Consider the following 12,321-nt stretch of genomic DNA (forward strand, 5'->3'; position numbering starts at 1 on the left):
ACATGAACTACATAATGTTAATAAAATATGCAGCGAAAGCTAGATAGAAAACAATACCTTAAATCCTGACAAGTGGACTGACCCTCAAATGCCTCAGAGTGGTATATTCCACTGCCTACAGTTCTCTTAATCCTTTACTTTGCAAAGGTGAACTGAAAACCAAGCATGTGTTGGACATTATCCTTAACTTCTACTCAAAAAGAACAAATTGTGTTTACAGCTGTAATCAGTCTGCAGTCTTTGTTACTTTCAATACCTTGAAAACTGAATCTTGTCCTTCAATGCAGTTGCCATACAAAAAACAAGAGACCAACATTTCCTAACGCATGTTTATATTCATGGTTCCAGGATTTCACACCTGCAGGTCACCTGGCATGTGACCACTAGGTCTCCAGAAAGTCTTCTGCCTTTTTGTTTTCTGCAGCGTAAACTGTTGGCTAACGTTCATCATCACTCAGTTTGACACGCCTTATTAAATGCGTGCTCCGTCACTGAAACGACAGGATGGGCCAGTCTCTCTCTCATCATTTTTACACAGGCACCTGTAACGTACACGAAACTGAGGGAAAACGAAACTTACAGCCAGGCTGACGATTCGAAACTTCTCCGGTTCAGTCCGTCTTCTTCCGACACAACAGCTCACAAGCCACAGCGACTTTGTCACTTTAATTTTAGCTGCATTCATTTGTTCTTTCGAAGAGAAAAGCAATCACCATCATGAGCACTCTGAACCAGCAGTATGAGGAGAAAGTCCGACCCTGCATCGACCTCATTGACTCTCTCCGCTCTCTCGGTGTAGAGAAGGACCTGGCGCTGCCTGCTATCGCCGTGATTGGAGACCAAAGCTCGGGGAAGAGCTCTGTGTTGGAGGCGCTGTCCGGGGTGGCACTGCCGAGAGGCAGCGGTGAGTAAGAAAGAAGCAAATAAGGAATAATTATAAAGGTTCAAATGAAGAAATAAAGAATAATAAGGGATTCTGACGCAGCATTCACAGATTTTTTTTAACCACGTCAAAAGACACACCGAGCTGATACATCATACTCCAGTGTAGACTGGGAATAATCAGGGAAATGAATAATCCTGGCTTTTAAAACGTTCACTCTGTTGTGCCTTCACTCAAGGTTCCAATATAGTTGAAACAAACTAGGTTTTGCAATACCATCATGCAATGTGTTAGAGGTGGAAATAAAGAGCCACACTACAGCAATGGCCTCATTTACATTTGGAAACATTTATAATTGCTTCTCTTCCCTATTCATACTGTTACCAAATATTAAGATGTGCTGTTGACAGAGTATCAAATAACTCTTGTGCTGTCTGACACAGACTACTGTTTTTCATAATTTCATCAGATTATCTTTAATTTTTTCCCTTTTTTCTTATTCACATTTCATTAATCTAGGCATTGTAACAAGATGTCCTCTTGAACTCAAGATGAAGAGAAAGAAAGAAGGAGAAGAATGGACTGGAAGGATAAGTTACCAGGGCCACGAGGAGGAAATAGAAGATCCTACAACTGTGGATAAAAAGATTGAAGAAGGTACAATATACAAACACATAATTACTAAATCTGGTTGACTGAGCTACCGGATCTTTAAGGTTTCACTGATCAGTCCTGCAATCATTAGTTGTATCATGTTATGTTTGTCTGTTTGTACCTTCAGCTCAAAATGAAATGGCTGGGGTCGGAGTGGGGATCAGCGATGAGCTCATCAGTCTGGAGATCGCTTCCCCTGAGGTCCCGGACCTGACCCTCATCGACCTGCCCGGCATTGCCAGGGTGGCTGTAAAAGGACAGCCAGAGAACATCGGCGATCAGGTATCATAGTTGAGGGTCCCCCTGAAAAACTTCATAGGGACTTCTTTGGTTTTCATAGCACCTTGGGCAAATAACACGTAAATAAGGCAGATGTGGTTTGCTCCATAAGTCTCTGGACGGTGACATTTTTGTAGTTTTGTCTCTGCACACTAACTACAATGCATAGTAAGTCAAGCATTCAAGTGCAGACTTCATTCAGTTTTAATTCAAGGAGTAAATAAAAGTATTGTTTAATAATTACAATCCCTCATTTTCAACAGTTCAAAAATAACTGGACAAACTAACGTCATTTTAAATATAAGGATTATTTTAATGCAAAGGTGAAAATCTTTTGCAGTCAACGACTGCTTGAATTCTAAAAGTTTGTGTGATTTTAGGTTTAGATGGGTGTTTTCACTTTAAGAATAGGAAGTACCGTAGAAAGAACTGCATGCATGGTGTGAATTTATACTTTCAGATAAAAAGACTGATCCAGAAGTTTATCACAAAACAAGAAACCATCAGCTTGGTGGTTGTTCCGTGTAATGTGGACATTGCAACCACAGAGGCTTTGAAAATGGCGCAGCAGGTGGATCCTGAAGGAGAGAGGACTTTGGGTAAAAGGACCCCTTATAGTGTTTCATAAAGCTATAAAACTTCATTCCACAATCATACTGGCTTCTTTTTTGAACATATTTGCAAATTCCAACTCAGTCTTTTAGATGTGACAGGTCTAAGTTCACTTTAAAGTTGTCTTCTCTCTCTCTTTATCTCCCTCTCTCACTCAGGTATCTTGACTAAGCCTGACCTGGTGGACAAAGGCACAGAAGAGAACGTGCTTGAAATTGTCCATAATGAAGTCATCCACCTGAATAAGGGCTACATGATTGTCAGGTGCAGGGGTCAGAAGGAGATCACAGAGAAAGTGTCTCTGACTGAAGCCCTAGAAAAAGAGGAGATGTTCTTCAAAGATCATCCCTATTTCCAGTAAGTTTTTTTGTTTTGTTTTGTTCTTTTTTTGTTGTAGGTTTGTTTGGGTGCGAATCATCTAGTAAAGTACTGAGAACCTGTTTTATTCTTGCTCCAGCACTCTTTACAGTGAAGGCCACGCCACTGTTCCTAAACTAGCTGAAAAACTCACCCTTGAGCTGGTGAATCACATTGAGGTGATTTTTTTTCTGATTTTGCGTTCTTATAACAAACGTCCTGTACAACCAAGTGATTAGCTGTAAGGTGTGTGACCCTGCCGTTTGATTTACAGAGATCTCTGCCAAGACTGGAAGAGCAGATAGAGGATAAACTTGCTCAGACTCAGGCAGAGCTGGACAGATATGGTAATGGACCTCCTTCTGATATGGCTGAGAGACTCATCTTCCTCATCGATGTGAGCTTCCTTACCACCCATAACATTTATGTGACTACGTTCATTTCCTTGCATTTCTGCTTAACAAACATCAAATACCTCTAACACGTGTGTGCTGCAGAAAGTGACCGCATTCACTCACGATGCCATCAACCTGACTTCAGGAGAGGAGCTCAACTGTGGAGAGAGCTTGAATGTTTTTTCTACTCTCAGGCGAGAGTTTGGGAAGTGGAATGCCCACCTGGACCGCTCTGGACAAAACTGTGAGTCTTTTTATTTTTACTGAGCTGGTGTATAGCAGTCCATTTTCACATCTCTGATGTATACCATTCGTGTTGCAGTTAACAGGAAAATTGAAAAAGAGGTGGAGGTATATGAAGACAAGTACCGTGGAAGAGAACTACCAGGCTTTATCAACTACAAGACCTTTGAGGTCATGGTGAAGGAGCAGATCAAACAGCTGGAAGAACCAGCTGTCAAGAAACTCAAGGACATAGCAGGTGATGTTACAGTCTAGGCAGTACATATTGGATAATTACTCACTTTTTGTCCTAGTTTTGTGATTTTCTGAGTAGATGCTACATTGAATACCCATCCAGTGAGTTTTGATGCATTTGGCTAAATTTGAGCACACAGAATGCTTTTACATACCTCTGAATTTAGCCTGCTGCTTCAGACAGATATGAGATGGTCATTAAAGAGCAGCGTGTCAAATTCACAGTATACAGGTTCAGGCAAAAGTAGAGGCACTGCTGTGTTTTAACGGATTAGGTGGTGAACTTGAGACATTTCTATATAGAATGACTTTTGTTTCATAGCTTAATAAAACTTTGTTCCATAGATCTAATGGCTTATTTCCACGTGTTTTTACAAAATGTAGATTTTTATCCAGATTTGGAATAAGCGGTCGTGTATGCCTTCAATCTGAAAAGTGATCTCCACGGTTATAAAAACATTTTTCTTCACTGTTCAATGTTTTTAGTGCTGTCTATGTTTAACACTTACACTTACTACATTTTCTTGGTTTTGGCAAAGCAACTGACTTTGATATCTTGCACTTTTGCTTGTTGGACCTCTTTTTCTTTTTAATAATCCTCTCTCTAAAACTGAGGTTTGGCTGAAACTGAAACTATTGAAGTAGCCTGGATTACACAATAGATTTACCCAGAAATATGCTGCACCCATGATGCGATCACTTCAAGTTCTGTGGTTTTATTGTTTATATCTGTTTTCTCTAGATGCTATTAAAAGGGTGTTCCTACAGCTGGCCCAGAGAAGCTTCACTGGATTTCCTAACCTAATAAAAACAGCCAAGGTAGCAATCGTCTGAGTTTGCCTCTGTTTTACTGTTTAATCGTTATCAGCATTATGTCAAAGTATCATTTTTGTCATTTTAAGAAATGTCAGACTGACTGAAAGTCTTTTTCCAGGCAAAGATCGAAGCCATTAAGCAGGATAAAGAGGCCACTGCTGAATCAATGCTAAGAACTCAGTTCAAGATGGAGCTGCTGGTGTACTCCCAGGACAGAACATACAGCAACAGCTTGAGTGAAAGCAAGCAAGAAGATGATGAGGAGGAGGAACACAATCACAGAGGCAAGCTGCGGACACCTGTGTACACCAAGGATAACCATGCTACACTTCAGGAACTGATGCTACACCTTAAATCATATTACAAAGTAAGTTTACTTTATGTTTAGTGGAAAAATATATGGACAAAATCAGTGAGTGTTTACACAGAGGCTATTTTTGGAATTATTCATAACTGTCTTTTCTACTTCCTCTTTCAGATTGCTGGGCAGCGTCTGGCTGATCAAATCCCACTGGTGATCCGCTACCACATGCTGCAAGAGGCTGCCATCCAGCTGCAGAGGGAGATGCTGCAGATGCTTCAAGACAAGGAAAAGTTGGAGTTCTTGCTGAAGGAGGATTCTGACATTGGCACCAAGAGGGCTGCTCTGCAGAATCGCTTCACACGCCTCATGAAGGCCCGTGCATACCTGGTCGAGTTCTAGATGTGAATGCTCTGCAGTCAGTGGTGCCAGGTGATGGGAGACCGTTTATATGTACACATGTAGTGTAACATGTAGCACTCCATCCTAAATTATGTCTTTTAGGGCTTAAGGGCTCTGTAAACTCTCTGGTTTACTAGTGTGAGTAAATTCTACTAAAGTGCTTTTTGTTCTTGTTTAAATGATTTTGACATCACATCACATAACTTTGTTTAAATAAAGAGGTTTTTTTTCTAACTTGACCTTTCTGATTATATTTTAAGTGTCAGATACTTAATGACGCGTTCTAATTTCTGAGAATTCTATTCATTAAAAAACCATAACAAATCAAACCGAACTGCTTCGGTTTGGCTGAGATGTTGAATTCATCAGTTTTAACTCAAAACCTGAGTAAATAACTGGGGTGGCTGTGACTCAGGAGGCAGAGCAGGTAAGTTGCTTAAAAGTGCTTTGATTGTTCAGTAGAAAAACGAGATAAGAACCAGTCCATTACCTTTACACTTTGTAACTACTTAAATTACTTTAGCTCCCTCTTGTGGTTTCCCACAGTAAATTAAAAACAGCAAAACAAATAGTTATATTATAATTTTCGGATTATAATATTATTATTATTTAAGTTGAAGTAATCAGTTCTGTTTTACATAAATATACATCAACAATGTTAATATGAATCTAAAATTTGGTGAATAAATTAAACAAAGCAGCTGTGGACAAGTCAGCTTTATTCAAAATACATTTTAAAAAAGTATCAGAGACAACAAAATCAATTAAAATCAAGTTGTTTTAAATTCAGGATCTCCACATATTCACTCTCCGTTCTCTGCAGGGCTCTCCTGACTGTTGTCGTCATTGTCTGATTTCTCATCGTCTAGAAAACAGAAAGTTGATCAGCGAGGTGAGGTGACACCAAATGTGCTAAGATGCACACTTTAACAGCTACTTAAAACAAAAAGCACTCACTCTCAAGGGTCTGCTGAAGCTCCTGTATGGTACTGAGCAGCACATGGAACTGCTTCTTCCGCAACTCCAACTGAGTGGAACAAAAGCAAGATTTTAACAAGTAGGAATTTTTACTGCTAACTAAAAAAATATTCAAAGTTAAAACTAAAGCGTTTAAGAGATATTTTGGTTTTACCTTGGCATCCACATTCTCCTTAATGTGAGACAGCTGTTGGAGTTCTTTATCAAGCGCCTCAAGCTGCCTGCAAAGAACAAAGTAAAACTGAGCTCATAGCCAGATCATCACAAAAGCTGAAAGCACATACAGTTGTGGTCAAACGTTTGGAAAGAACATAATATCATGGCTCTCGAGTTTCCCGTTATTTCTACAACTCTGATTTTTCTCTGATAGAGTAATTGGATCAGATACTTCTTTGTCACAGAAAACATTCATGAAGTTTGGTTCTTTTATAACTATATTATGGGTTAACAGAAAAAAGTGATCACGTCTGCTGGGTCAAAAATATACATACAGCAGTGCTAATATTTGGTTACATGTCCCTTAGCTATTTTCACTGCAATTGGACGCTTTTGGTAGCCATCCACAAACTTCTGGTTGAATCTTTGACCGCTCCTCTTGACAGAATTGGTGCAGTTCAGTTACATTTAATGGCTTTCTGACATTGTTTGTTCAGCATTGTCCACATGTTTTCAATGGGGTTTAAGTCAGGACTTTGGGAAGGCCATTCTAAAACCCTTGTTCTAGCCTGATTTAGCCATTCCTTTTACCACTTGTGATGTGTGTTTGGGGTCATTGTCCTGGAACACTCAACTGCGCCCAAGACCCAAACTTTGGGCTGATGATTTTAGGTTATGTTGAAGAATTTCAAGGTAATCTTCCTTCTTCATTATCCCATTTACACTCTGTAAAGCACCAGTTCCATTGGCAACAAAACAGCCCCACAGCATAATACTACCACCACCATGCTTGATGGTAGGCATGGTGTTCTTGGGGTTAAAGGCCTCACCTTTTCTCCTCCAAACATATTGCTGGGCATTTTTGTGGCCAAAAAGCTTGATTTTTTTTTCGTCTGACCACAGAACTTTCCTCCAGAAGGTCTTATCTTTGTCCATCAGCAGCAAACTTCAGTTGAGCCTTAAGGTGCCGCTTTTGGAGCAAGGGCTTCCTTCTTGCACGGGAGCCTCTCAGTCCATGGAGATGCAAAACACGTTTGACTGTGGACAATGACACCTGTGTTCCAGAAGCTTCTAATTCTTGGCAGATATGCTTTTTGGTGATTCTCGGTTGACTCTTTACCCTCCTGACCAATTTTCTCTCAGTAGCAGATGGTAGCTTGTGTTTTCTTCCTGATCGTGGCAGTGACAAAACAGTGCCATGCACTTTACACTTACAAACAACTGTTTGCACTGTTGCTCTTGGGACCTGCAGCTGCTTTGAAATGGCCCCAAGTGACTTTCCTGACTTGTTCAAGTCAATAATTCTCTTTTTCAGATCCATGCTGAGCGCCTTTGACTTCCCCATTGTACCATTTGTGGGTGTTTGTATCCAATGAGCCCTCTTTAACTGGCCTCAGAGAAGTCCCCAGCTGTCGTCACTCATAATCACTCACAAGAAGTTAAGAGGTCATGCTATGAAGCTCCTTTCACTGACAACATTCTAAGTCACCAAAATTGCTAATTCATGTTGCTGTATGTATATTTTTGACCCAGCAGACGTGATCACTTTTTTCTGTTAACCCATAATATAGTCATAAGAGAACCAAACTTCATGAATGTTTTTTGTGACAAAGAAGTATCTGTTCCAATCACTCTGTAGGAGAAAAATCAGAGTTGTAGAATTAACGGGAAAGAGAGCCATGATATTATGTTCTTTCCAAGTGTATGTCAACTTTTGACCACAACTGTAAATTCGATGCATTTAATTTAATGCAAAGATCTGACTAACCAGAAGGCAAGGACTGACTTACTTTAGTGTTTCATGTCGGTCTGGGTGCTGCTGGATAACCTTAGCTAGAGCATCATACTCTGGAAAAAGTATGGAAAGAGAGAAGTTGGACAAGTTACATCTTATATACATAATGTACTGGTGAGCGAAACAGAGTTTTGTGAAGTAATAGAAGAATTTTAAGGTAATTTAATATTGTAATGGGAGCCAATGAAGTTCCTTCATCACTGGGGTAAAGTGGTCAAATTTCCACACACCAATTAAGACAGTAGCCGCTGCATTTTGAATCATCTAAAGACATCCTGATGATTGCAATAATCTGACAAACTTGACATGAACACATGGATCAAACACATAAGTCATTTTGAGATAAGAATTTTCTAACATTTGATATATTTTTAAGTAATAGAAAGAAGTTCTAGTAACCTCACTCATGTGGTTATCAAAACTGAAACCACCAAGATGATGCCAAGGTCCCTGATTTGCTCACTCTGTTTCAGAGAAACTATTTTTATGTCCCAGACTTTTGGGACCAACAAAAAGTGTTTTGGTTTGGGCTCTGTTCCGTTCTAAAAAGCTTTGAGACATCCAGCAGTTAATATCATCAACATAGCTCATTAGTTTTTTGCGAACAGACGTTAGATCGTCAGAGGAAAGTGATAAGTACAAACGTGTATCATCCACATAACAATTGTAGGCTTTATTATGGTTCTTTAAGACAGCACCAAGTGGGAGCATGTAAAAGTTAAATAGTAATGGACCAAGGATAGACTCTTGAGGAACCTCTGATTGATCTAAAACTGCTAACTGAAACATTAAACTTCTACCCTTTAGATATGATGAGAGCCAATCAAGAGCCTGACCTGTTAAACCAACTTTGTCCTGAAGCCTATGAATTAGAATCTCATGGTCAACTGTGTTCAAAGCAGCAGTGAGATCAAGAAAAACTAAAACTTTCAGGGAATCATTATTGATCCTCGAGTCATTGATGACTTTAGTAAGAGCTGTTGCTGTGCCATGACTGGTTCTCAACCTTGATTAGTACTTATAAAAACTATGATTTGAAAGGTATTTATTCAGTTGTTTGTAAACTTTTTCTTCCAAATGCTTTGCTGAAGAATGAAAGATTACAATTAAGGCTAGAATTATTAATGATCAATGGAGCCAGGTTTTTTTTTCTCTCGAGTAGCAGTGTGATTACAGCACATTTAAGGGAAACGGTGAAACACACATTTAAATAGTTTGGTGGGGATAGGGTCAAGTAAATAGGTGTAAGGCTTTAACTGATGTCAAGATCTTTAGAATTTACAGGTGAGAATTGACAACAGCTGGAGGTATAGCTTGTAGAAGGGGTACATAACAAAACGTGAGTCTTTTGTCAATAGGACAGCTGACTGAATAGCTTTCTTACCTTGGCGATTCTTTCGTATCCTCTTTGCCCTCTGAATTTCTTTTTTGCATTCTGCTATCTTCTCATGTGCAGATGTAATGTTTTGTTCTGTAGTATGGGGACAAATTAACGAGTTGGAAAAGCAGGTAATACAAAATGTGACTTGTAAACAGTTGCGAAGATAAATGGACAGTCTCACAAAACCCAGTCCTACCAATGTTGGAGTAGATTTTCTCATAATTCTCCATTTCCCGAAGATTCATGTCGTAAACCATCAACGTCTTCCCCATGGAAAATTCACACTGAGCCAGAATGCCCAGCATCCTCTGATACTGTGTGAATCTGAACAGAATTACAGCACTTTTTATGACTCAGACCAAATTCTTCTAGGCGATTTTAGAGAAATGCGTGGCAACAGAGTTGGGTATGTAGAGCTCGCTTACCCTTCCTCCGGGGTCCCGGGAGAGTTGCACCATTTCGTGAAACTCTTCAGGAGCAAATTGATTCGGCGGTCATCTCCGGCTCCATCACCGTCAATGAGAAGGCGTTTCCGAATAACTTCATCTGGAATACGGGCGAAATAACAGCCATTCAGGTACAGCAGGTAACGCGAATACACCGGCTAACAAGGCTACTTGATGTTAGCTGTATCCAAAATAACCCACGTCTCCATGCACAACTGGTTCGTTTTTGACGGGTATGGGTATGTGCCTGGGTATAGTAGTATTTCTAAAGGTTTAGATAATTGTTACTACTCATAGGTGGTATGACTAGCTAATATAAATGAAGAGAACGGTTACTTACCATCTGTAACAGCCCCCATGTTTGTGCTGCGGCTTTGCAAAACTTTATTGAGCAGCAGGAAGTGGACAGTCTCCTGCTCTTCTTCTGGGGTTTAGTCCTCGGTTGGCAAGCTAGTTTGAAAAATTACTTCCACCAACCGGACTGGAGTGGGCAAAAATAGGTGCCATTGGATATTTTTATGAGACAAGTGAAACCTTTAGTTGGAAAAAAAAATGCAGAGCGTTTTCTTTTTGATAAAACTTTATATGATGAGTTTTTTTTTAACTTTGGGAAGAGCAGAACAACACGGAAGTATATTGTTAAAACCATGTTTTGGTGATGACATGATGACTGATGACATTTATAGAGTGTCTTAATTTGTGTCATGAACCATCGCACTAAACTGATTTTTTTTTTCTTCAAACAGACGTATAACTTTCTTATATGTTTTGGAATAAATTCTGCAAAGTGCTATAAGTGTGATCTATTTTTCTTTTTTTTTTTTTCAACATTATGTTTATTAAAGTTTTACATATATACATATATAAAGTACATACACAAACAAATTTACACAATAAACGAAACACAAGGTACATTCAATGAAAGCACTTGAGTCCATGAGACCTCTGACAGATTTTAAAGAATAACTTTCAGATTGCAGCATATGGTTGTAGTCCTGTACAGGAAATAGCTAGGCTGTCCCTGTCTCACACAGTAAACCAGATAGATTTTTATTCCCAATATACTGGATGTAGCGCCCCCAAATTTTCTGGAAAATTTCTTGTTTATCTTTTAGAGTATATGTAATTTTCTCTAATGGTAAACATAAAGACAATTCTTTGAACCAATGTGAAATACTTGGTTTGCCAAGACTCCTCCACGTTAGAGCTATCACTCTCTTTGCTTGTAGTATTCCCATGTTTATGAAGATTTTTTCAAAATGATTTATGTTACACCCTACAGGATATAATCCCAGTAGGAAAAGTTTGGGATCCATCACAAGTTTAATTGACAAAATCTCCTTTATCATTGCTCTAACCTCTTCCCAAAACTCCTTTATTTTTGGACATGACCATAAACAGTGGAGCAATGTGATCTATTTTTCTTAATTAGCTTGCATATAATACTGTGCGAAACTCCTAAACCACCCCTCATTTATTTATATTGTGCTGGAGAAATGAGAAGTAGCTACAGTTGTTTATTGAAATGTGTGCAAACATCCATGGAAATATATTATATAAGGCAAACACTGAGTTTTACAACGCCAATTCCAATTTTACAATTGCAGTTGGCTTGTCTGTCAGTGTATGATTGCCTTTATTCTTCAAGATAGCCTGAACTCTCTAAGGTAAGGTTTCCTCTGAATTTCTTTGAGCAGTCTTCAGGAATAGTTCTCCAGGTTTCTTCAGAGCTCTTCTTTGGATGTTGGCTTCCTTTCTTTCTGTTCTCTGTCCAAATGATATCACACTGTGTCAATAATGTTGAGGTATGGACTCTGGGGAGGCCAGTGTATGACATGGTGTTTCATTTTGTGTTTTTCTATCCAGGTATACTTTTACTGCACTGAAAGTGTGTTTGGGATCAATGTCATGCCGGAGAAAAAAAAGTTGTTTGTCAATCAGACCCTTTCCATATGGTGGTGCATGGTGAATCAAAATTTGACAGTACTTTTATGTATTCATATTTCCCTTGGTTTTAACAAGATTCTTGACACCACAGGCTGAAATGCAGCCCCAAACCATAACATTCTCCAATGTGTTTTACTGATGGCTGTAGGCACTCGCTGTTTTAACTCTCTCCTGGCCTCCTCCATACATAGTGATGATTTGAACCAAAATTTCAACTTTGGGTTCATGACTCCATAATATCCGTGCCACTACTTTTTCAATTCAGTTCTTGTGTAATTTGGCATATATCGTCTTGTGTCAGGTCTTTGCATTTTTTCCTATTTCTGCAGAATATGTCTCTTATCTAGTTCTCTCTACTTTTTTAAGGACACTGCACGTTTTGACACCCTGCAGCCATGTTCAAATTCCCAGGGACTCTTATTTGGGCAGGTAGTTTGAAGCA

The 12,321-nt window shown here is 39.2% G+C and overlaps 2 protein-coding genes across 2 annotated transcripts; one reads left to right on the forward strand and one right to left on the reverse strand.

The window, feature by feature from the left end:
• The first annotated feature begins 395 nt into the window (after positions 1–395).
• LOC113022804 (interferon-induced GTP-binding protein Mx-like) lies at positions 396–5,410 on the forward strand. Its single transcript, XM_026168615.1, has 12 exons — positions 396–904; positions 1,403–1,540; positions 1,665–1,819; positions 2,277–2,415; positions 2,587–2,785; positions 2,886–2,964; positions 3,060–3,182; positions 3,283–3,424; positions 3,503–3,661; positions 4,400–4,476; positions 4,592–4,840; positions 4,952–5,410. Exons 1-12 carry the CDS (start codon positions 718–720, stop codon positions 5,174–5,176), a joined length of 1,872 nt encoding a protein of 623 aa, XP_026024400.1. The 5' UTR covers positions 396–717; the 3' UTR covers positions 5,177–5,410.
• A 468-nt stretch (positions 5,411–5,878) lies between these two features.
• thoc7 (THO complex 7) lies at positions 5,879–10,381 on the reverse strand. The gene is made up of 8 exons (XM_026166450.1): positions 10,273–10,381; positions 9,912–10,032; positions 9,683–9,810; positions 9,490–9,576; positions 8,101–8,158; positions 6,309–6,375; positions 6,134–6,203; positions 5,879–6,041 (listed from the first exon to the last, which is right to left on the reverse strand). Exons 1-8 carry the CDS (start codon positions 10,289–10,291, stop codon positions 5,980–5,982), a joined length of 612 nt encoding a protein of 203 aa, XP_026022235.1. The 5' UTR covers positions 10,292–10,381; the 3' UTR covers positions 5,879–5,979.
• Positions 10,382–12,321: the final 1,940 nt, after the last annotated feature.

Source organism: Astatotilapia calliptera, chromosome 5 (assembly GCF_900246225.1).
Source record: "Astatotilapia calliptera chromosome 5, fAstCal1.2, whole genome shotgun sequence".
NCBI lineage: Eukaryota > Metazoa > Chordata > Actinopteri > Cichliformes > Cichlidae > Astatotilapia > Astatotilapia calliptera.

What these genes read in the sequence shown, in the direction of transcription:
- LOC113022804 (XM_026168615.1), top strand. Translation starts at nt 718, where the DNA reads ATGAGCACTCTGAACCAGCAGTATGAGGAGAAAGTCCGACCCTGCATC. An exon ending in GAAACTCAAGGACATAGCAG is followed by an intron (nt 3,662 to 4,399) that starts GTGATGTTACAG and finishes TGTTTTCTCTAG; the next exon opens with ATGCTATTAAAAGGGTGTTC. An exon ending in ACCTAATAAAAACAGCCAAG is followed by an intron (nt 4,477 to 4,591) that starts GTAGCAATCGTC and finishes GTCTTTTTCCAG; the next exon opens with GCAAAGATCGAAGCCATTAA.
- thoc7 (XM_026166450.1), bottom strand. An exon ending in CCCGGGACCCCGGAGGAAGG is followed by an intron (nt 9,811 to 9,911) that starts GTAAGCGAGCTC and finishes AATTCTGTTCAG; the next exon opens with ATTCACACAGTATCAGAGGA. An exon ending in GCTTCAGCAGACCCTTGAGA is followed by an intron (nt 6,042 to 6,133) that starts GTGAGTGCTTTT and finishes TCTGTTTTCTAG; the next exon opens with ACGATGAGAAATCAGACAAT.